The sequence below is a fragment of the Lycium ferocissimum genome, chromosome 5 (assembly GCF_029784015.1).
Source record: "Lycium ferocissimum isolate CSIRO_LF1 chromosome 5, AGI_CSIRO_Lferr_CH_V1, whole genome shotgun sequence".
NCBI classification, from domain to species: Eukaryota; Viridiplantae; Streptophyta; class Magnoliopsida; order Solanales; family Solanaceae; genus Lycium; species Lycium ferocissimum.
Genome location: NC_081346.1, coordinates 67,073,350 through 67,094,949, shown reverse-complemented (window position 1 = coordinate 67,094,949; position 21,600 = coordinate 67,073,350). Strand labels below are relative to the sequence as shown.

Genomic DNA, 21,600 nt, shown 5'->3' with positions numbered 1-21,600 from the left:
GTCTTTATATATTGCCCCTCATATTTGTGGTCATTAAGTTTTACCCGTCGCTTGAAAAGGTCGGCGAATACTGAGGTTTTGGATTCGAACCTCCGCTCAACCATAAAATTAAAAAATATTTTCGCAATGCAAGGTTTGGACACGTGTCTGGTTGTGTCGACATAACCTTGTTAAAAAATAACTAAAGTTATGCTAGTACCGATAACTATGCCTTATCGACGAGATTTTTTAGTTATGCCTTTAACTAAAAAGTCTTGCCCCATAAGGCATAATTTTTCCTTTAAGGCATAGTTTAGTTATGTCTTATGGGGCAGACTTTTAGTTAAGACATGACTAAAAGTATGCCCCATAAGGCATAACATTTCCTTAAGAAATAGTCTTTGCCTTATAAGGCAAACTTTTAATTATGCCTTAAGGAAAAGTTCCGCCTTGTAGGGCATACTTTTAGTTATGCCTTATGGGGGCAGACTTTTAGTTTAAGGCATAACTAAAAGTATGCCCCTAAGGCGGAACTTTGACTTATAAGGTGGAACTTATAGTTATGTCGGTACCGGCATAACTTTAGTTATTTTTTAACAAGGTTATGCCGGTATAGGCATAACCTTGCATTGCGAAAATATTTTTTAATCTTATGCTTGAGCGGCGGTTCAAATCCAGAACCTCATGATTTCTATGCGAAGCTTAGAATTGCAACGCGAAGGGCAAAAATTAAAGACTAACAATTTGAGGGGCACCAAATAACGACCACCCCAAAGGAAGGGCAATCCTGCGAATTGCCCGTTTAACAATGGCAATGTTACAATGTTCTAATGGAAATTATTGGGCCCAAGAACTAAAATAAACAGAGAATTCGCAAAACATGACCCCCCCCCCTCCCGGGCTCCACCCACCCACCCACAGAGCCTTCCTTTTATTTGAGAAATTAACATAAATAGTCGTCCACCAAAATAATAACCATTAAATGTATACTTTTTTGTGTGTGTGTATATAGCACACACACATTTTTAATACATAATAGTGTATATTTTTTGCATATTTGACCAACCAAAAGTGTAAGTTTCCAACTTCATTTAGCTAGCAGAGCACCCAAAACTTTTACTAACAAAGAGTGAAGCCAGTTCCTCTTATTCTAACCTAAACTCACTTAATGACTAATATTTGAATGTTTAAGATTGAGACCTTTATTAAGTCTAGTGCAAATAAATGAGGTCTAAGCACAGTTCACCTCCAATTATTTTAAATCTGCCTTTTTAATTCCCCATTATTTGTGAATCTTACAAATTTTCAGAATTAAATTTTGTTCCATCATTTAATTACTTCAACAAATGAGGCCTAAGCACATTTACCTCCAATTAACTCAGGAGGAAACCGACCAAGATTTTACCGAGCCCTATGTTAGTTTCTGGACGTTTTTGACTATTTTTTTAATAATATATTATGTAAGCTTGTATAGTTACTCCATATTTGAGGGTAATATAGTTATAAAATAGTCCAAATATAATATATTTCTAACATAAAAGGACCAAAAGCATACATTTTAGTTAATTGAAGATTAAACTAAAATCAAAATTTACCAATACCACTAATGTTTTGATCCATAGGAAAGATATCCTTTAGTCTTGCATTAGGTAGCTTGTCTACATTCGCCATGGAGTGTGGACCTTTTCTGAACTCGCTAACGAAGAATGCTTTGTGCACAGGGCTGCCTTTACCGTTGATGGAACAAACTCACCGATTTGAAACCTAGCTGACCAATATTTTGACTATGATGACATGTGAAATAATTCTAAATATGTAAGCAATGAATTATGAATCCCTTTGAGAACTCCTCCAAAAACCTATGTACGATATGTTAAAGAGGTCTGTGGAAACAAGAAGTTCGGTTATTAAATGGAAAAAGTTGTTGTTTTCCTTTGTAGCGGGAAAATATTTGTATATGTTCAATTTATTCATATTTTGATTGGTTAAAATATATTAAGATAATAGCCTCTAAGAACACAAGATCCTTACAATTTAAGAAAATAACTTACCGGACAAAAGTGGGGAAAACAAGTTTTACAAATGGCCAGATTTCCACCCTAATTGTCTCCTCCCGACTCCACCCTCGCATACCGCTCCCCACCCCAACCCTTTGTACTCCTACCCCACCCTCACCTCATCCCACCCATATAGTGTTTTACCTAAACTAGCACTATTTTCTGTTTATTTACCAAACATACCCCTCTTAGTTTGCAGACACTGTCTTTTCTAGATAGGGTGACATAAATAGTTTTAACTGTGAATCGCCTATAAAGGCTTCTATCTCAGCAAGGATGATTCTCATAGTTGAACTCATATTCATTGTTGGGGTCCAGAACTAAAATGATACAAATGAAACGTAACAATCATCGCTGAAGGCACCACCCTAGGTCATAACCTATCAAATTAAAATGCACGCACTCAAGATACCATGAGATAGCTAAGAATGTTACCAATGCCAAAGTGTGTTTCATTTCTTTACGGTAATACCTGTTATCTTCCACCAACATAAATACCATGTAAGTCTGCCACCACAAGCTTAGGCAGATGACAAAAACATGATATCAACTCTTAAAGTCAACATTAATGAGTGCAAGCAAGAAAGACGTTTTGACAAATCTAGAATAGCGAAGAGGCAAAAATGAACAGTTTAAAGGATTAAACTTATACAATCCATGCATTTTTTACTTGCATTGGGAAAGTTCAATGCAAAGAATGAGAAATACCTTTTACATTTTGTGGCTCCATAAAGGCAATGAGGTTCAACAATCAAAGAATAGTGCACGGGATGAAGACATAATGGGTATGATATGTAGGAAATTGAACCTTAATGCATTTACATACATGTATGTTGTATCCTTTTCCTCTCTTCCTTCTGGGATCACTTTGCTTATATTCGCGTAACAAAGTAACAACAAATCCTATCCTCTATGAAATCCCGACCATCACTGAACTTGATGATATGAGACAAAAGAGACTGATCGAAAACTGGTACATATTGACCAAAATCTGTACAGCTCAGTCAAACCTCAAAATATAGATGATTGATACTCAATTAGGCTGTCCAGATATTATCAGCACTTCCAAAGCTCAAACATAGACAACAGTGAGAAACGTAATTGGCCTTATGTTTTTGCATCTCCAACATGTAGATCAACTATAACTTGTCATTGACATGAGAATTATTATAAGAGCTTCTTGAGGCCCTCAACTGACACTGGTTGTAATGATATTTCAATTCCAAGGTATGAACTCTTTGAAAGCCCACATTAGAGAGAAGTTATCTAAACACATGCACAAGGAACTATTCTGTTAACTGTTGCAACGAAATGTTAGGTATGGTTGTCTCCATCATAAGCTCTCCGGTTTCCACAAACAAATATCCTATACCGCCTCAACCTCCTTAAGAGTGAGAACATCATCACGTGGATGAGCTTCTTCAACTTGCACATGTACTTCATCACCAATTTGTACACCATTAGACACCCGTGAAGAAGCATGAACTCCAATCTGCAAAAGGTTTGCATTAGATTATAGCAAAAACCAGCAAGAGTGCAATAAAGCAACCACCAGAAACCATTAAACCCGATGAACACCACGGGAATATCTTTTGCCCTACTATACTGTTGCCTGATATGTGTCTCAGAGAAAGGGAGAGGGGGCAAATTGATATTCCTTTTTCAGGTTCATGTTGAGACATCTAGGGAAAGTTATAGGGCTTGCGCTAAAACTTTGAAGAGTGCTACATCTTCAAGCACCAAATCTGGCACAAATTAAGTTAAGATCAGTAGAGGTCAACATGAAAAGCATGACTTGGTGAAAATAAGCAGCAGTTAATCATAACCTGTGTTGACTCGCATTCATAAAACAGCACTAGCCTTAAATCTGTGCTTTAATGATCTCATACAAAGTACAACACTTTTTATTTCGATAACCGACTGAGAGCCAGTAGCAAAGGTTGAAACCCAGCGAATAATGGGCCTCACTCCTATAGCTTTCTCCACTTAAATATCGAGCTTACATACTAGTAGGGTCCGAATCAGTACCTGCGTCTAACCCACACATCATGCACTGTGTTCTTGTCTCTACACCAAAGCCCTGGGGGCTACAAAGTACAACAAAGCCCTGGGGGCTACAAAATACAAGACCATTCTCCACTTAAATACCAGGGTTTTGTCTCCAGCAGCGTTCAAACCAGTGATGTGCGCCTAACCCAAACATCAAGAGTTGTGTTCTTACCACTATAGCAAAGCCCTGGGGGCTACAAACAACAAGAGAATTTTAACTCATATATTGCCTCTCAGAACATATCTCTGGTCAATCCTTTATAGAAATCTCAAGCTGCGCAGTCTCATATAAATCCTAGACGGCATTATATGATTCTTTGAAAAGCTTAGCAGCAAATTCATCTAAACCATACATATACATAAGGGAGGACTTATCATGCCTCAATTCCTCACAGGGTGGATGCCAGGAAGATCCTTGGTCCCACTTCATTTTTCTATAGGGGTCCGAGTCTGCGCTTCTTCCAATATCAACATAAATCTAGATACAATAGAGACCTCAAGATTGACTAAAAAAAAGGAGAAATTCACTTTGAGAAAGAAATGGGGTGCCCCAGCAGCAATGTAGAAACAGCTGTAAAAAGCAAGAAAGGGTCAACAGCAAGATTCATGTTAAACATGAGTTCGTTCTCTAATAAAAACTTATAGGCCATATTTTGAACATATCTCACATGCTGAAGCAGTGACAGACAAATAATTGCAGTTCTGGTATTCAGCATAGTTCAAAGCAATTATAATCTCTTACCTCCGTCAACAGTATTGCAGCTTCTCGGTCTTTGACGAATCTAAGGACCAGGGCACGATACCGTTTTCCTTTCGGTTGCCTTCTCAAGTATTCCAATGTCCAATAACGAAGACTGCTGCTGGAGAGCCTCTTTACAACTCTGGTTGTCATGTTTACTGTAGACGCAATGCCTTCCAGCTCACCAGCTGAGAAGGGAGAAGAATCTCCACTAAGAAAGGCTTTTACCTATATGCACAACCAAATGAACATCAGAACCTCACAAAACATTGTTGCCGTTATAATCATGCACACATTACTAAGGCTCAAAGCTATATGTTGCAGAATCAATTCATCAACACGGTAGAAAAATGAGGAAATAACTGCACGCATAATAATTTACTTGATATTGAAAACTGAAAGCATCAATCAATGAAAAAGCAAGTACTTCTACACTTGCATGAACACAAACAACTCTATGTAGGGTTTCTATCCAGGCTCGATTACGGTGAAGAAAACAATCCATGCATATCTAATATGCAGTATCAAGTTGCAAATTCAAGAATGTCCTGTCTTATTGATAATGCTGAACAATTTACTTATCGCAACTGCAGAAATCTTTGCAGCAATAGTAGTTTAAAATTTGAAGAGCTTGCCTGGTAATGGGCTGCGAGATCCATATATCTTCGAATAGGGGAGGTAAACTGAACATAGCCTGGAAGTCCCAACACCCCATGGCGTATAGGATTCCTGAAATTCATTTCAGCGCCACGCAAAGTTCGAACAATAGCAGCACTCCTGACGGGTCCTTCTGGAAGGTGTGCAAATGCAGACGTGTCGATATTAGATTGAGGCTGTCCTCGGTATGGTAAAGGGATGTTGTTATGCGAACCAAAAGTGGCTATAACTTCCCCACAGAGTATCATCATCTCAGTAACAAGCCTCATAGCGGCATCAGCCTGGTTTTCAACATACAGCTTGATTGATGGCTCTGGATGATCTGGATTAGTCACCTTAATTCGGTTATCTAAGGTGGCCGTGTCTATAGCACCCTGCAGAAACATTCTTTGTCAATTTTGGTTCTTCAGAATCAGAATACGCTGTTGCACGATAGCAGACAATCTTCTTAGAACACTAGAACCAACATCGATATTGTCATGCAGAAGTAGTAAATTGTATTACAACACTGCAAGTTACTAATTTTTTCTAAACGTTACTACAAGACCTCATACTACGTGTTTAATTTGAAGCTACAGAGAACAGCATCAAACAAATAATAGGTGCAAACAAAGAACTCAAAACATATCAATGATGCTTTTGAATACAATCATGGACAAGATACCTATCATGAATAATTGAAGTACATGAGCAAACATCTGACTGCAGCAAATGCAAAACCAAACATGGCTAAGGTAATATATAAGCACTTGTAGAACACAGCCAACAATATACGTGTAGCTGGAGACAGTAGCACCTCTCAAGCAGAGTGCGGTGGAGAAAGGTGACATGTTTTCTAAATTTCCATCAACGGCCAAATAGTTATCCATAGGAAAGAGGATTTGAAGTTTGGCAGATAAGATGCAAGTACCTGTTCTCGACGCCATCTTAACCGGAGTGCAGCTGCTTCAGAAAGAATTTTCAATTCAATCTCTTCTTCCAGATTCAAATGAAGGAGCTCTGTTGCACTCTCATATGTCAACATATATGTTGGTTTGATGATTGAGTTTTCCACCGAGTATTCTGCAATGCTGCCAAATCCACTATGTTAATGATTTTCTCCCAAATGTTCATTTCTTAAGCTATTTAAAATCCAAAGCATGACCTCATTTAGAAACCAGTTCTCTTTCAAATAATAAAAGCCTGATATCATAAGATCTTCAAGATCCAGAAAATGAGATAAACAATTGACAGTTCATGACAAATTCATTTTGTGCAGAAGATTAAGCCAAGCAGCAACTTAAAATGAATATTTAAGGAACTTCTCAATAATAACCCAATCGAGATAGAGTAAATCATGAACCACTATTGAAAGCTGCAAATTCCTAGACTTCAGAGTTGATGGGATCTCGGACAACAAAATTCTCAGTACAATTTCATTAATAGCTAACCTTCCATCAGACCGCAGCACAACGGAAACAGTAACAGCATTACACAGCTTTCCTTGCTTCAGACTCATGCCTTCCATGGCCAACCTTTCAGGGAACATTGGATATGTTGCACCAGGCAAAAATATTGAAGTTCCTCTTCTTCTTGCTTCTCTGTAAAGAAAGCAATATATTAAAATAATGCCTCAGAAAATTATCACCGAAACCAAAATTCTAGGCATATATTATGTACTTGTCTATTATGCTTCCTGGCTGAACTAAACTAGTAGGATCTGCAATATGTATCCAGATTTTAATCCGTCCGTCCTGCAGCCTTGTTGCACTCAATGCGTCATCAAGCTGCAATAGCACGACTTTAGGAACTTTGAGAATTATATTTTAGAAATTGCTTTTTAGAACTCCAATACACAGTCCAAGCACAAAGGACATAATTCCCATGAAAGCACAATGTATAACGCACCTCATCAGCCTCATCAACATCAATCGCGTAAACCTTCAGGTGAGTCAGGTCTATTCTATCAGCCTAAGCACCAAAATAACAGTAAATCAGTGGTTGATAAGATATAAATAAAAAATAGACAAGAAAGAGTTTGTAAATAATAAATGCTTCAGAATTATTCAGACAATCAACATCTCTCTATTATGGTTCTAGACAAAACAAAAGGTTCTCAGTACCAGAAGTTTTGCACAAATAGAAAGAGAGAGATGTTGGATTCCACTTTAAATACTTCTCCTTTAATCCTCATATAGGATCTTTTTTATCAAGAATCCAAATTTGACCAATTCCTACTCTAAAACCGCTGGAGCAATTTCTCCGGTGCATTAATAAAGCTAATGGTCACACATTCTCTCTCTCTCTCTCTCTCTCTTTGTGTGCAAGTATTCCGCACAAACCTTTTGATCAGCATGTAACACCTTTGCTGTTGACAGATAAGCAAAGAAACAAATAAGAAAAATATTGCTTTATTAATTATTTTTTTTTTAAAAAACATCCGCTCCACATACAACTGCTCCTTTTAAGGCTAGTATTCACACTCATCAAGAACTTAACTAGTTTGCCCTTGGATATTTTTTTTTTTTTTAATAGTAACAAGCTTGTATTGATTCACAAAAAAAGTTTGCTCTTGGATTTTATATGAATCAAAAGTATTCCATTTTATCAGATGCCCCTGAAGGAACGATACAGAGAAGATTAGCATGGCCCCTGCGCAAGAAAGAAAAAAAAAAAAAAAAGTATTCCATTGACATCACACTAAGACGGTACAGCAAATTATGGTGTTTAGTGGCTCAATTTACCTTATTTTAACTTATTGTCACAATCTTCTATACAAATGGGAATTTTCTCTTCAACCAAAATGAAGTATGAAATAAGAAGAATTTAGAATTTTACAAAACGCAATGCCAGAAAAGCTAGATTAAGAGGAATCCACACTCAATCTGTAATACCCAAGTCCAAGGGCAAATAGTTCGGTCAGACAGGAAAAAATATAGATATATATATATATATATTGACGGCATAAGTAAAAAGCTTAAAGGCAACCATACCTCATCAAGGTCTGTTGATGCAGACAAAAGACTCTCTGCGGCCAACAGAATCTCGTCTCGATGATCAGTAGGGAGGTTTAACTTCAACAAATCAAGATTCACATGTACAGGAAAATACCCAATATCTATGAGGAGATTCATTGCTGCAGATGAAGTCTTCGCTAGTCCCATGGCCTTCAAAATCTAAAAGAGAGGAAGACAAACAGCACGATACAGTTTCTCTTTTAGTTTTTCATCCTTTTGGATAAAGAATAAATGTGCATAAAGTAAAAACAGAGTCTAACAGAACAGAGATAACATTTGTTATTCTCAAATAAATTCAGGATACTTTTCATCCAATAACCAAAGGTTAACAAGGTAACTGATTACCATCCCAGCTGTTTTCGTTTGATCTTCGTTTTTGCAAAAATCAATGGCAAAAGCTTCAAGAGATTCTATCCTGCGCCAAGTTCTCTCTTCAGTCTTCCAGGACGATCTTGGGGGTTTGTCCTGAGGAGGCATTTGTTTAGCAGATCGCAATAACTGTATAAGTTCCGCAAACTCCTTCTCAGCTGCCTGTTTAGCAAGCTTCCTTCGCAAAAATTCATCCACCTAATTTTTCAGGACAGGCAGTTACTTGCATTGAAGAGAGAAAAGCAAAATGAGGCCTTCATATAACAAAGTGAGAGAAAATGCCATGAAGCAACCATGAAAGATGGTAAGTTTCAAAGGCAAGTCTTCAAACTCTCTACAAGATTATGAGAACTGATGCAACAAGTAAATATGCAAGTTCTCATGCATCTGTGTTGCACTTGGTAGTAGCAAGAAGAACAATTCATTTATCTTACCCAAACATTTAATACACACAAAAATTTGAAGCGAAACAAACTACTGAAATTAAGGAAAAGAAATAGTGAGACAAAAGATAAAAAAGAGAAATTGGTTTTATTAATGATAACTTTCCTTGTACAGAATCCATCGCTAGATACTGTAGCTAGGCCAGCTGGCAACCAATTAAAAAGGAACAACACTTGTACTAGCCCTAACGCCAACAAAGGACACTTATCCAATTAATAAAGACCCAAATAACAAGGACCTTAGCTAACAACTAAAAGACCTCTGTGACTGAAAAGTAACTACTCAAACTTAAAAGACACACAGAGACTGAAATAAAACCATTGATAATCTAGCCTAAAATATTTAGGCCTCATTTGTTTGCACTTAATGACGGTCTGAATCTGACAAATGCACTTAATGGCCTAAGGTCTAAATAGGTTTTTTTTTTTTTTTTTTTTTTTGGGTAATTAACAGTATATTATTAACACCAAAAGTGAATGCTTGAACAGGTCTTAATCATTAAGATCTTGAACAAAGTCTTAATATCATTAAGAGGTATTTTTGTGTGAATAACTTTCACCGCCCCGCTATCCACGGTCACCAGGCACCACCCTCTTCCATCACAATTGCCGCTACCGTCGCCAACCACCAGGCACCACCACCAAACACCTCTACCATCACAACCACTACTGGCAACCACACCGTCAGTCGTTACCACACCTAACCCCTCAATCATTATTATTGTATCTACTGCCACCACCATCCCCGCCGTCACCACTATCAGCCACTACCACCACTGCGGCTAATCCCTACTACCAACCACCTCCACCATCACAACTAATACTGCCGCCAACTACCACCATACACATCGTCAACCACCACATATTCTTCAGCCACCACCACGCCAACTACTAACATCAGCCAACTCCACCACTACTGCCCAACCGCCAACATCGTATCAGTCACTACAACACCGACCACCTTTACCATCACACCTATTACCACCACCATTACTAGACACAACACCAACTATCACCACCATTACATCTCCACCATCACTGGTGAACATTTTTTTATCAAATAATAATTTAATCTTATTAAATTTATATTTTTTTTAATATTTAATTACTCTTTTTTTTTTTTTTTTTTTTGAGAATGGTAACAGTTAATCTATAAATCCACAGGTATAACTACATCCAAATATGTAGTCCTCCTTCAAAAGTGTTACTATTTCCATTAGATTACTATTGTTTGACCTATCATCTCCTCTCTACACCAAAAGTAGTAAATAGCTAAACAATTCATCTTTATTTTCTGCATTAATTACTTTTTATTTGAAATAAATATTTTTAGTGTCTAACAATAAATAGATTATGCACATTCAAATATTGAAAAACAAACAGTATTAGTCATTCAATGTTCAAATCTAGAAACAACATCTTAACCATTCATATGTGTATTCAGATTCGGACATCTTAATCTTAATGAAAACAAATGCGGCCTTAGTCAAAATCCCTATTCTCATTTCGCCACATTCTTTTTCCCTTCAAAGAAGCTTGATATTCAAGGTTCGTAATCTGGAAATTGCGAAGTGAGAAAGGATTGATCTTCCCATATAGCCTCTTCAGTGGGTAAATTAGCCCATTGGACCAGAACTTGGGCCACCGCCTTGTTCCTCCTTTTCACCACAGGTCGATCAAGCATAGCTATGGGTTCTACTATGAGTTATCCATCATTAGTGGTCAAGGGTGTTTCTTTTACCAGAAAATCTTTCAGATTTCCACCCCTAGTTTTTCTTCAGTTGGGAGACATGGAAAACAGGGTGAATTCGTGTTCCTGGCGGCAAATGGAGTTGATACGCAACTGCTCCGAGCTTCTTCACTACTGGGTAAGGCCCAAAAAACATGGAAGCCAGTTTCAGATTCAGTCTCACCGCCACAAAAGTTTGGTGATATAGCTATAATTTAATGAATATCACGTCCCCGACTTCAAAGGTTCGCTCGCTCCTTTTGCTGTCCACATATTGTTTCATGCGATTCTGAGCTTTGACCATGTTCCCTTTCAATTGTTTGTTGATTATTTGTCTTTTTTTCAACAATTGATCCACAGATTCGAGCTTTGTATGGGCAATTAACTCAAAAGTAGGCTAAGGGAGGTTTGTGACCATAAAGAGCCTTGAAGGGATCATGCCAATTGATGACCGGAAGTTCAAATAATACAAAAATTCAGCCATTGAAAACCACTTAGCCCAATCTTGGGTTTTTGGCCTGTCATACACCTCAGGTAACTCTCCAAGCAGCGATTTAACCTTTCAGTCTAACCATCCGTTTGAGAATGGTAAGAAGAGCTTAACTTCAGTTGTACGTGCAAGTTCTTGCATAATTCCTACCAAAACAAACTCACAAAATTGGGTCACGATCTGAAAAATGGAGCAGGGAACTCCATGTAACTTGACAATGCTGTCAAAAAAGATATGAGAAATCTAGATAGCATTATGGGGTGAGCCAGGGACAAGAAATGCCCATACTTAGTGTAACGATCTACAATCACCAAAATAACATCTCGCCTTGTGACTTAGGTAGCCCTTCAATGAAATCCATGAAAATATATTTCCACGCCTTGTTGGGAATTGGTAAAGGTTGTAATAAGCCGGGTAAGCCACACTTTCATCTTTCTTTCTTTGACAATTTTCACACCCCTTTACTACCTCCACATAATTGATCATATTAGGCCAAATAAAAAATGGACTTAACCCTCTGATAAGTGGCATGAATACCTAAATGCCACCCCGAATTGAAGTATGCAAGTCCCCCACCACTTCATTTTTGAGTTCTCCTGTAGAACCAATCCAAGCTCAACCCTTAAAACGAAGTAATCGATTCTGAAAGAGATACCAAGATTTGCATTTGGTCAATGCTAAGTCAGGCAATGAGATCTTGGGCCTCCGGGTCATCCAAATAACTGTCCATCACTTCCAAAGCCCATTATGGTTGTATCAATGTTAGACCTAATCATTTAGCTTTTTTTCTCTTTAGCCTTATCTGCCTCCATTTTCCGAGACAAAGCATCAGCCACTATGTTTTCTTCTCTGTTCCTGTAATAAATCTCATAACTAAGATCCATCAATTTTGTAATGCCTTTGTGTAATAAAGAGGCGGTAAACCTTTGTTCCCCCAAAAACTTTAAGTTGAAATGATCTGTTTGAATTGCAAGATGACTTGATTAAAGGTTGCCGCCATATTTCAACTGCTAAGAGAAGGCAATAGTTACTTTTCACAAGCGGATAGGCCCAATTCTTAGGGCTAAGAGCTTGACTAATAAAAGCTGTGGGCCTATTGCATCAGCGCGACACCAACCCCAATTCCACTAGCAGCCACCTCAACAATGAAAGGAATTGTAAAATCTGGCACCACAAGCACTGGAGCTCTTGCCATGGCCTGTTTTAGTTCCTCAAAAGCTTGAGAAACTGCTTCATTCCATGCAAAGTCCCCTTCTTGTCAAGGGTTTACTGATTAAGGCGTAATTTTTAATAAAACACCTATAGTAACCGGTAAGTTCCAAGAACCTGCGCATGCCTTTTAAGCAAGTTGGTTGGGAGCAATTAATCATTGTTTCAATCTTAGTTGCGTCAGTGCTTTACCCCATCGCCTGAGATAACATGGCCTGAATACTCAACTTCTTTCTGGGCAAAACTGCACAAGAAAGCTTGGCAAACAATTTGTGAACCATCAGCAATCGAAACTCTGCCCGTAAATGCACTAAATGTTCCTCCAATTACTTTCTATGAACAAGGATTTCATCAAAAAAACTGGTAAAAATTTGCACAAGTATGGCCCAAAAATTAGGGGTGGGCGTTCGGTTATTCGGTTCGGTTTTTCTAATTCGGTTTTTTCTGCATGGGCCTGAAATGGGCTTCTTTTTTTTTTCTTTTTTTTTTTTTTTGGCTTGTCAAATAGACTTTCTTTTTAATTTAAAAAGAGCTATTTTATGTTTTTTTTAATTCAAAATGGGCTATTTCAATTCATCGGAATTCACAACCCTGGGCATATGGTTACACTGCACATAGAAACTAAACAAAGAAAACAATTATTTCTTAACTTATTATGATTTTAAGCAAAAGGGTATTCTTTCTTGTGGTAAGTTATAAATTATCAACCGCACATGAGTAAAAACTGAAACTTGCATTAAAAGAACCACCAACATTGATCAATTAAGCAACCAAACAAAAGAAGACAATTCTTTCTTAACTTGAGATGAGTTATAAACAAAAGGGTACTTATTAAAATCAAGAAAATGCAGAAATGAAATGACAGTTTTACCACACAAACAAGAAGAGCTCACTGTTAAGCCATTCTTTCTTGTGGTAAATTAATTATAAATAAAGAGCACAACAAGGAGGTGGTAATGGAATAATAAGATACTATAATCAACCACACAAGAGTAAAAACTGAAACTTGCATTAGACGAACCAAGATGGATCAATGGACTTCATCACTTTTCATCATTAAGAGCCTTAACTAGTTAACTGGGAAAATAATAAAATTGAAAAGAAAACCATAGATTATCACAGAATCCTCAAAACTAACAGAAAAGGGAATGAAAACTTCTTGCAGCATGTATTAACAGAATCCTCACATGGTAACTGTTCAGTTAAACCGAAGTACCAAAGAACCGGTAACCCATAACCGAACACCGAATTTGTTTAATAAAAGAACCGTAACTGAACCGGAAAACCGAATTAATTCGTAGTAACTCTCCATTGTGGATACTTGTTGGAGTCTGTCAAATTCCACTACAACATGCATGGGTCTAAGGTTTCTACCTTCTACAAACATCCAAACAAAGTGTTCCCAAGTAACAGCCCCCCTTTGTTCCAACACATACACATCAAACCAAGGGTCATTTCTGTCTTTGATATGGACTGCTACAATGCCCATTCGCGATTCCGAAGCCACTTGATACAGCTTGAAGAACCTTCCACGCCTTCTTATCCATCCCCGCGGGTTATTAGAGTCAAAATCAGGGAAGGTTAGCTTAATCTTGGGTGATTTAAACTGGTTATTAGGGGGCAGTGGGCACAGGTGAGAAGGTAATTGGCTGGATGTTAGTTTGGCTGATGGATTGGAAGTTAGCTTGAGTATTAGGTTGAAAATTGCTTTGGTGGTCCGGTTGAAGAAAAGGGGCAGAGAATAAGGCATTATTGGCAAAAAGGATAGTACTGCATGTGCCAACTGGGATAGAACTCACAAGTGGTGTTAATTGAGTATTGAGATGAGTTGTAGGGAAACTGAAGCTAACTATTGGTTGGGAAAAGGTTAAGCCCTCATTTTTTATTAAGATTGAGATGTCTGAATCTAAATACACATCAGAATATTAAAGTGTGCATTAAGATTTAGATGTCAGAATCTGAATACACTTCTGAATATTAAAGTGTGCATTGAGATTTAGATGTCAGAATCTGAATACACTTCTGAATATTCAGATGTTGTATTAAGATATGAATATAAAACTTGTCTTTACTTAATTAATAAATATAAAATCAATAAACTACCTAGTCAATCTAATACATAAAATATTTTTAAAATATTATACATCGGTTGGTGGTGCGGTGTGGTGGTGGTGGTAGTTGTGTGCCCTGATTGGGATGGTGTTGGCTAATGGTGGTGTTGTGGGTAGTAGTTAGTATGCTCCGATTGGAATGGTGTTTGCAATGGTGGTGTTGTGGATAGTAGTTAGTGGTGATGATGCTTAGCAGTAGTGGTTGATGGCGATAGTTAGTGGCAGCAGCTTATTGATGTGGTGGATGATAGTGATAGCTAATGGTAGTGGTGAATGATGATGGTAGTTAGCGATTTATAATGGTGACTGGTGATTGTAAATTGTCGGTGGTGATTGGTAGTTGTTGTGGTAATGGTGGTTGGTGGAGATGATTAATTGCAAATGCTAACTAGCGGTGGTGACGGTCGACTATAGTGATTGGCAACAGTGAAATTTGTGGCTGATAATGGTGGAATTATGGGTGGTAGGTGGTCGTTTATAATGCTGGACGGCGGCGGTGGTAGTTGATAATGGAGGCCGATGGCGGCTGTGGTAATGGATGAAACTGGTGAACTGCCATCTTTTTACAAATCCTTAAATATACATCTTAATGATATTAAGACTTTGCTACAGATACTAATCATTCAGATCAATCTAGACCCATTAAATAATTGTAACATAAAAAAGACAATACGCACTTATGGGTACGATTTGAATGATTAAGATTTAGACCTAAAAAATAAACGGACTTAATGACTGAGATCTGAATGATAAAGATTAAGACCTCCATTAAGTGCAAAAAATGAGGCCTAAAAGGGTGTAGAAGGGTAGTGCACGACAGTCGTGATAGGATGAAACAGGGCCGGTGGATATGGGGATGAAAGTGTGTAGTGTGGTATGTTAAGGGGAGCAGACAAAACCTGAGGATTGAAGGGAGCTGATTGCAGCAACATTCCCCGCGCCAACTGGGGCATTACCGGTGTTTGAGGAGATAAGCCTGGTCTGGGGAGTTTGTTTATAGATGACTCTCCTCTTTCTACGGATGACCCGCCAAGTGCCAGAGCTGCCACTGAACAACCAGATACCGTGGCTTCCAATTGTGGGGCTCCTTCCATCTGACCTATCAGTGCTTCGGAAGGTCGATTGCTTTCCTCATGGCGCTGTGAAGCTTTAGAGTTGAATCTGGCTTGATTCAACTCCAACTGTTCCCTTTGTTTCCACCTTTCATCTCCATCATTAGGCTTAGATTCAACCATCGAAACTTATGAATGCCATGGAAAGCCGGCTCTGATATCAAACGTAGCGAAACAAGCTACTGAAATTAAGAAAAAGAAATAGCGAGACAAAAGATAAAAAGGGGAAATTGGTTTTTCATTAATGATCTCCTTGTACAGAATCCATTGCTAGATACTGTAGCTGGCAAGCGATTAAAAAGGAACAACACTTGTACTAGCCCTAACGGCAACAAAAGACACTTGTCCAATTAATAAAGACCCAAATAACAAGGACCTTAGCTAACAACTAAAAGACCTATGGAACTGGAAAGTAAATAATGACACTTAATAGACTCATATAGACTGAAATAGAACCATTAATAATCTAGCCCCTAAAGACTTAGTCAAAATCCCTATTCTCATTTCGCCAAGAAATTAAATCAAAAGACATTGATGTTGAAATATCAGGGGAAAAGGAAAACACTTGATGAATCAGAGGAACAGGAAAACACTTGATGAACTTACTATCATAGAGGTTGCATTCTTTACATTCTATTAGTATTACATTATGAACTGATATGGAAAAGACGTTACAATTATTTAGGCTCTCTTGATTTAACTAATATCCACAATATGTTCTTTTATACATAATAATTTAAAACTTATCTAAAAAACACAGGTATTAAAATTAAATAGATATAAATAAGACTATAAAAGAGAGCAAAATTCTAAATGTAATCTTTTTGCGATTTTATTGGTTTCTTATCTAATATCCTGTTGGACTTTGCTTCTTGTCCAGTTAGGTTGTACACAGGTGGGAGTTCCTGTGCTAGCATACCTCTTCATAACTCTACGAATGAACTGCGTAGTCTATGAAAGAATCATTAGCTTATTTACCTAACTTGAATTATATGAGAGGATATCATGCTAATCTAGTTTCTAAAAGGATAAAGGGCTTTACATATTCACTTACAAAATTAACTTGAAAACTTCATTATCGCTGACCAATTGTATTATGACCTTTACCTCAGAAATGCTATCTTTTCAAAGATAAAGATATTTTTTTGCTTTTGCATATAGTTACAACGTAAATTGTGCGGACTCTTCACTTTCGATGCCGCACCCCTGGATTCTCCAAAAATACACTACTTTTGGAGAATCCTACATGCACCCTTTGAAATTTTTGAAGAGTCCGAGCAACATAGGTTACAACAGATGAGAAGCTAATTCTTATATCCTTTCTTTTAGCTTTAGATAGGTTAAAAAGTTTCAAACTGGGAACCTCATTTCACATAGTAAATAGAACAACGGCATACATTTAACAGATGCAGATGAAAATGCCACTTATCCTCATTCCTCTGTTAACTAACATGTGAGGAGATTGGCTGAATGGATTCTATCGATTTCAAAGATAAATTCCATTCATACAAATCTAAACAAAACCTGCTCCAGTGTAAGCAATTAAGATCTGCCAAAGCACAACTGTCTCGGATCTTCATTCCCGGAACAATCTCAGAAACAAATACCAGAATAGAAAAGAATAGCGAAAAATCCATAAAGAGAAAATGATATAGATAACAGAGATGGAAAAGAAACAACATATAGAGCTCAAAAAAAGGTCCAGTCATATAAGACCGAATGAAAACATATGATGCATTTTCAGTTAACCAAAATAACTGATGGAATATTGTATTATACCTGGGTAGCAGTCCGAGGTCCATATACAGAAAGACCTTTCGACTCCAGAACTGAAAAGTACACCTCATCTCTTGATAATAGCAGGTGGGCGCAATAGGTCTCAAGAGGCTCCGCACTACCAAAAATCATCTGGTAGAATGAGAAAAGGTCATCAAAAGAATAATGAATGTCGACATATGAATTCCAGAGAGATTACCTCAGCTAGTTCCTGAACTGTTACTGATTTATTTTTCTCGACAAGCTCATTCCACGCAAATTCAAGCAGTGCTGGATCCTATCAGTGGGCACTCAAAAAGTCAATCTTATCCTAAAAAGGGTATAAACTCTAATGTCTCTTTATTGAGTTAGCAATATCAGCAAGAGAGAACCAACCAAGTTATCATGAGCTTTCTGCACAAATTCTGATACTTCTGTGGGCTCAAAGTTTTCAACACCAGGAACAATAAAAGTTACTTGTTGTGGCTTAATGGAGGTTGTAATCCCATTCTGCATCATTAAATTTCCAATAAAATAAACTGGAAATGCATCAGTAACTAAGCAAGCAAATAAGCCTAGTAATCCAGAAAAACGAACTCATTAATTGTTTCTATTAAAACCTGATCGGAGACCATCCAATTCTTTTTTCCATCAGGTTTAAGAGCAACTGCTAGCAACAACCTTTCAGAATCCTTCTTAAACTCCAGCAATAATCCTTTTTGTAGTGTCCCTTTTTTCAACTTATCCTCAAGCAGCTCTCCTGTGCTTGCTAATTCCAGCCTATAAAAGATTCCAAATTAATAACTCCTTATTTATAACAACATACCCAGTGGAATAACTCCTTATTTTAGAGTTCAAAAAACAACAATTCATGAAAATATAAAGTAGAATAACAATCAACTGGTTTTATTACAGGACAGCTCATGATGTTCATATCGATCTATTATGCGGCCTGCGTCTAGCAGTGGGTAAACCTCATACAATAACTGTCCTACTGGAATCTTCTTCATTTTATTTCGTCAGTTTTGGCTAAGAACTAAGAAGTCAAGTTCCATTCAAATTAGTTAATAATTAATAACTAATCGTTTTAACCGACTGTTTTTACGTAAATGATAAGTAGAAAAAATGGTAGGAACAAGAATAAATAGTTCAGTAGCAATAAATGCCAGAATATTTACTTCTACAATTTCATCGGTTTTTTTACTTTGCAATAACTCGGTGATTTAATCCCATAGAGATGATAATTTTGCCCAGTAAATTCAAATGAACCTCATACAATAACTGTCCTATTGGAATCTTCTTTATTTTATTTCGTCAATTTTGACTAACAACTCATAAGTCAAGTTTCATTCAAATTAGTTAGTAATTACTCATTTCGACTAACTATTTTTGCGTAATTGATAAGTAGAAAAACCGTAGGAACTAGACTAATAAATAGTGCACTATCAATAAATGCAAGAACATTTACTTTCATAATCTAATCAGTTTTTACTTCGCAATAACTTAGTTGAGTAGATGGTGATAGCTCAGGTAGGAAAAAGGGAACAAATGTCAGCTTCAAGGTGTGTTTTAATACATAGATGGTGATAGTTCAGGTATTAAAAGGGAACAACTATAGTTAGAGTGTAAAACTCGCCAAAAAAAGCGAATAAGTGATTTGTTCGTGAGCCTTTTTGACCATTATCTCATAAATTAAATTAGAATAACAATGGTACTACAAAATGAGCAGAAGAAGAAGGGAGTCTGGGCATTGTTCATTAATTTGGCTAAGGTGAACTGGACTATGCCTGACCACACTGCAGACCTTCTAAGCTGTTGGATAAGAAGGGGAGGGAGCAAGAGTCAGAAGATTTGGTGGAAAACAGTTCCTGCCTGCATCTGGTGGAACATTCGGAAGGAAAGAAACGACAGAATTTTTAAAGGCAGAGAAAGTTCATTGCGCAGAAGATCCAATGGAAGGTCTTTACTTCATTAAGTTTTTGGTGTAAAGAACAATATGTAGAAGAGGAAGTTCAGTTAGTGGACTTTTTAGGATTACTGCAAGTATTTCTCTTTCAGTAAAGTGTAAATTTTTGGAGGTGGCCAGCATACCCTTAATGCTGAGGAATACAAAATTACCAGTTTCAAAAAAAAAAAAAAAATGAGCAGAAGATACTTGCTACCAGTTGTTCCCTTTTAAAATACCAGTTGTTCACTTTTTCTACCTGAATTATCGCCATCTAGGTATTAAAACAGACATCGAAGTTAATTAGGCCAACTATCATGTGTTTAGTTTTCCTACATGAACTATCACCATCTACTCAACTAGTTGTGCTTTACTACATAGACGGTGGTAGTTCAAGTAGGAAACGGGAATAACTGATAGTTTGAATGTGAAACTCACGAAAAAGTGATAGTTCAGGTGTTTTTTTTACCATTATCTCAGAAATTAAAGTAGAATAACAGCGGTACTACAAAACAAAGCAGAAGGTAGTTACTACATCGATCGGGGTGTGAAACTATCGAAAAAGTGATAATTCAAGTGTGTTTATTTACCATTATAAACTTGAGAAATTAAAGTAGAATAACAAGGGTACTACAGAATGAGGAGACTGTACTTAATACGTATATGGTGATAGTCAGGTAGGAAAGGGGAATAACTGTCGTCTTCGAGGTGTGTTTTAGTGTGTTTTAATACATATATGATGATAGTTCAAGTAGGAAAAGTGAACAACCGATAGTTGGTCTAATCAGCACTTGGAGGTGTGTTTTAAGTATAACTGTGTGAAACTTGTGAAATAGTGATAGTTCATGCGTGTTTTTAACATTATCTCAAAAATTAAAGTAGAATAACAAAGGTACTAGAAAATGAGGTGAGAAGGTACTTGCTAGTAGCTCGAACTCTGCCGCCACGTTTACGTATAGAAGCAAGTTCTTCCATGACCATTTCGACAACTGAATAACTCCGAATTGCCACGTGGCTGATGAGAGGATAACGGAGAAATGAATGTGAATTCGAACGGTTTTTATGTCGAGAAGAGGCGGTGGTTAATCGGACTAACGGCGGCGTTGCGGCGGAGCGGAAAATAACGCAGGTGTTCATGGCGCGAACCGCCATGGATGTGGAAGCTAGAAATGGGTGGTTCTGATACTTGGACATGATGTCATGTGTGTATATGTATATGGAGAAGCTGCAAGGCAAGCAATTGGGGATTTGGTTTTAGTTTGAGGCTTTGGTTAGTTTTTGTTACTTGTTCTAAGACCCAAAAAATAAAAAAGATAATGGGGCTTCTGGTTTTACTAGAATGTAAATATGGAAATGTTGCTCGGATATTAAAAAAAGCTGTGAAATTTGAAAAAGAAAAAAAAAAAGTACTTACTCCCTCCGTTTTAATTTATTTATCTGTTTTGATTTGGTACAAAATTTAAGAAAGTAAAAAAGACTTTTGAATCTTATCTTTGTTAATCTAAACATATGTTGAATGTACCAATATCTTGTTTAATCTTGTGGTGTAAAATATGTACTGTGGAAAGTTGGAATTGAATAGTTTATAAAAAAAGGAAAGACCGTGTTCTTTTGTTAAATGGACCGAAAAGGAAGCTTTGGCTGGTTCTGGTTTTACTTTGAACGCCTCCTGTCAATATGGAAATGTTACTAGAATTCTAAGTAGGCGTGTTGACATAGAATTGAGACTAAAAATAATTACCATCAATGGATGTGGTGAAGCCGATGGAGTTGGGTTTGAGATCTGGATGTGAAAAAGATCCTTTAGGTAGGGAGCGCTTTTCTCAAATGAGCCTACATGGCGTGAATCCGAATTTAGTCCAGCTCCAACCCAGGTACCAGATACCGGATTTGGAAATCAAAAAAAAAAAAAAAAAAAACTAAGAATAATTGTTGAAGTTAAAGTTGAAAAACAAAATTT

The 21,600-nt window shown here is 37.2% G+C and overlaps 1 protein-coding gene, 1 long non-coding RNA gene and 1 other non-coding gene across 6 annotated transcripts; 1 reads left to right on the top strand and 2 right to left on the bottom strand.

The window, feature by feature from the left end:
* Positions 1-2,656: 2,656 nt before the first annotated feature.
* Positions 2,657-20,844, bottom strand: LOC132057135 (ribonuclease II, chloroplastic/mitochondrial). 4 transcript variants are annotated; one of them, XM_059449593.1, is made up of 14 exons: positions 20,560-20,844; positions 18,316-18,475; positions 18,092-18,205; positions 17,916-17,993; positions 17,720-17,848; positions 8,823-9,044; positions 8,454-8,636; positions 7,369-7,431; positions 7,141-7,247; positions 6,912-7,061; positions 6,392-6,551; positions 5,460-5,855; positions 4,828-5,052; positions 2,657-3,528 (listed from the first exon to the last, which is right to left on the bottom strand). In XM_059449593.1, exons 1-14 carry the CDS (start codon positions 20,832-20,834, stop codon positions 3,403-3,405), a joined length of 2,388 nt encoding a protein of 795 aa, XP_059305576.1. In that variant the 5' UTR covers positions 20,835-20,844; the 3' UTR covers positions 2,657-3,402. The 4 variants fall into 4 exon arrangements, with proteins under 4 accessions (XP_059305576.1, XP_059305577.1, XP_059305578.1 ...); XM_059449594.1 differs by lacking the exon at positions 20,560-20,844 and adding an exon at positions 19,900-19,918; XM_059449595.1 differs by lacking the exons at positions 17,916-17,993; positions 18,092-18,205; positions 18,316-18,475; positions 20,560-20,844 and adding an exon at positions 15,728-16,094 and having other exon boundaries at positions 17,720-17,834.
* On the top strand, positions 8,052-8,156 carry LOC132058636 (U6 spliceosomal RNA). The gene has a single exon (XR_009415360.1). It is a non-coding gene; the product is annotated as a U6 spliceosomal RNA (small nuclear RNA).
* On the bottom strand, positions 14,946-15,717 carry LOC132057137 (uncharacterized). Its single transcript, XR_009415081.1, has 2 exons — positions 15,592-15,717; positions 14,946-15,539 (listed from the first exon to the last, which is right to left on the bottom strand). It is a non-coding gene; the product is annotated as an uncharacterized LOC132057137 (long non-coding RNA).
* Positions 20,845-21,600: the final 756 nt, after the last annotated feature.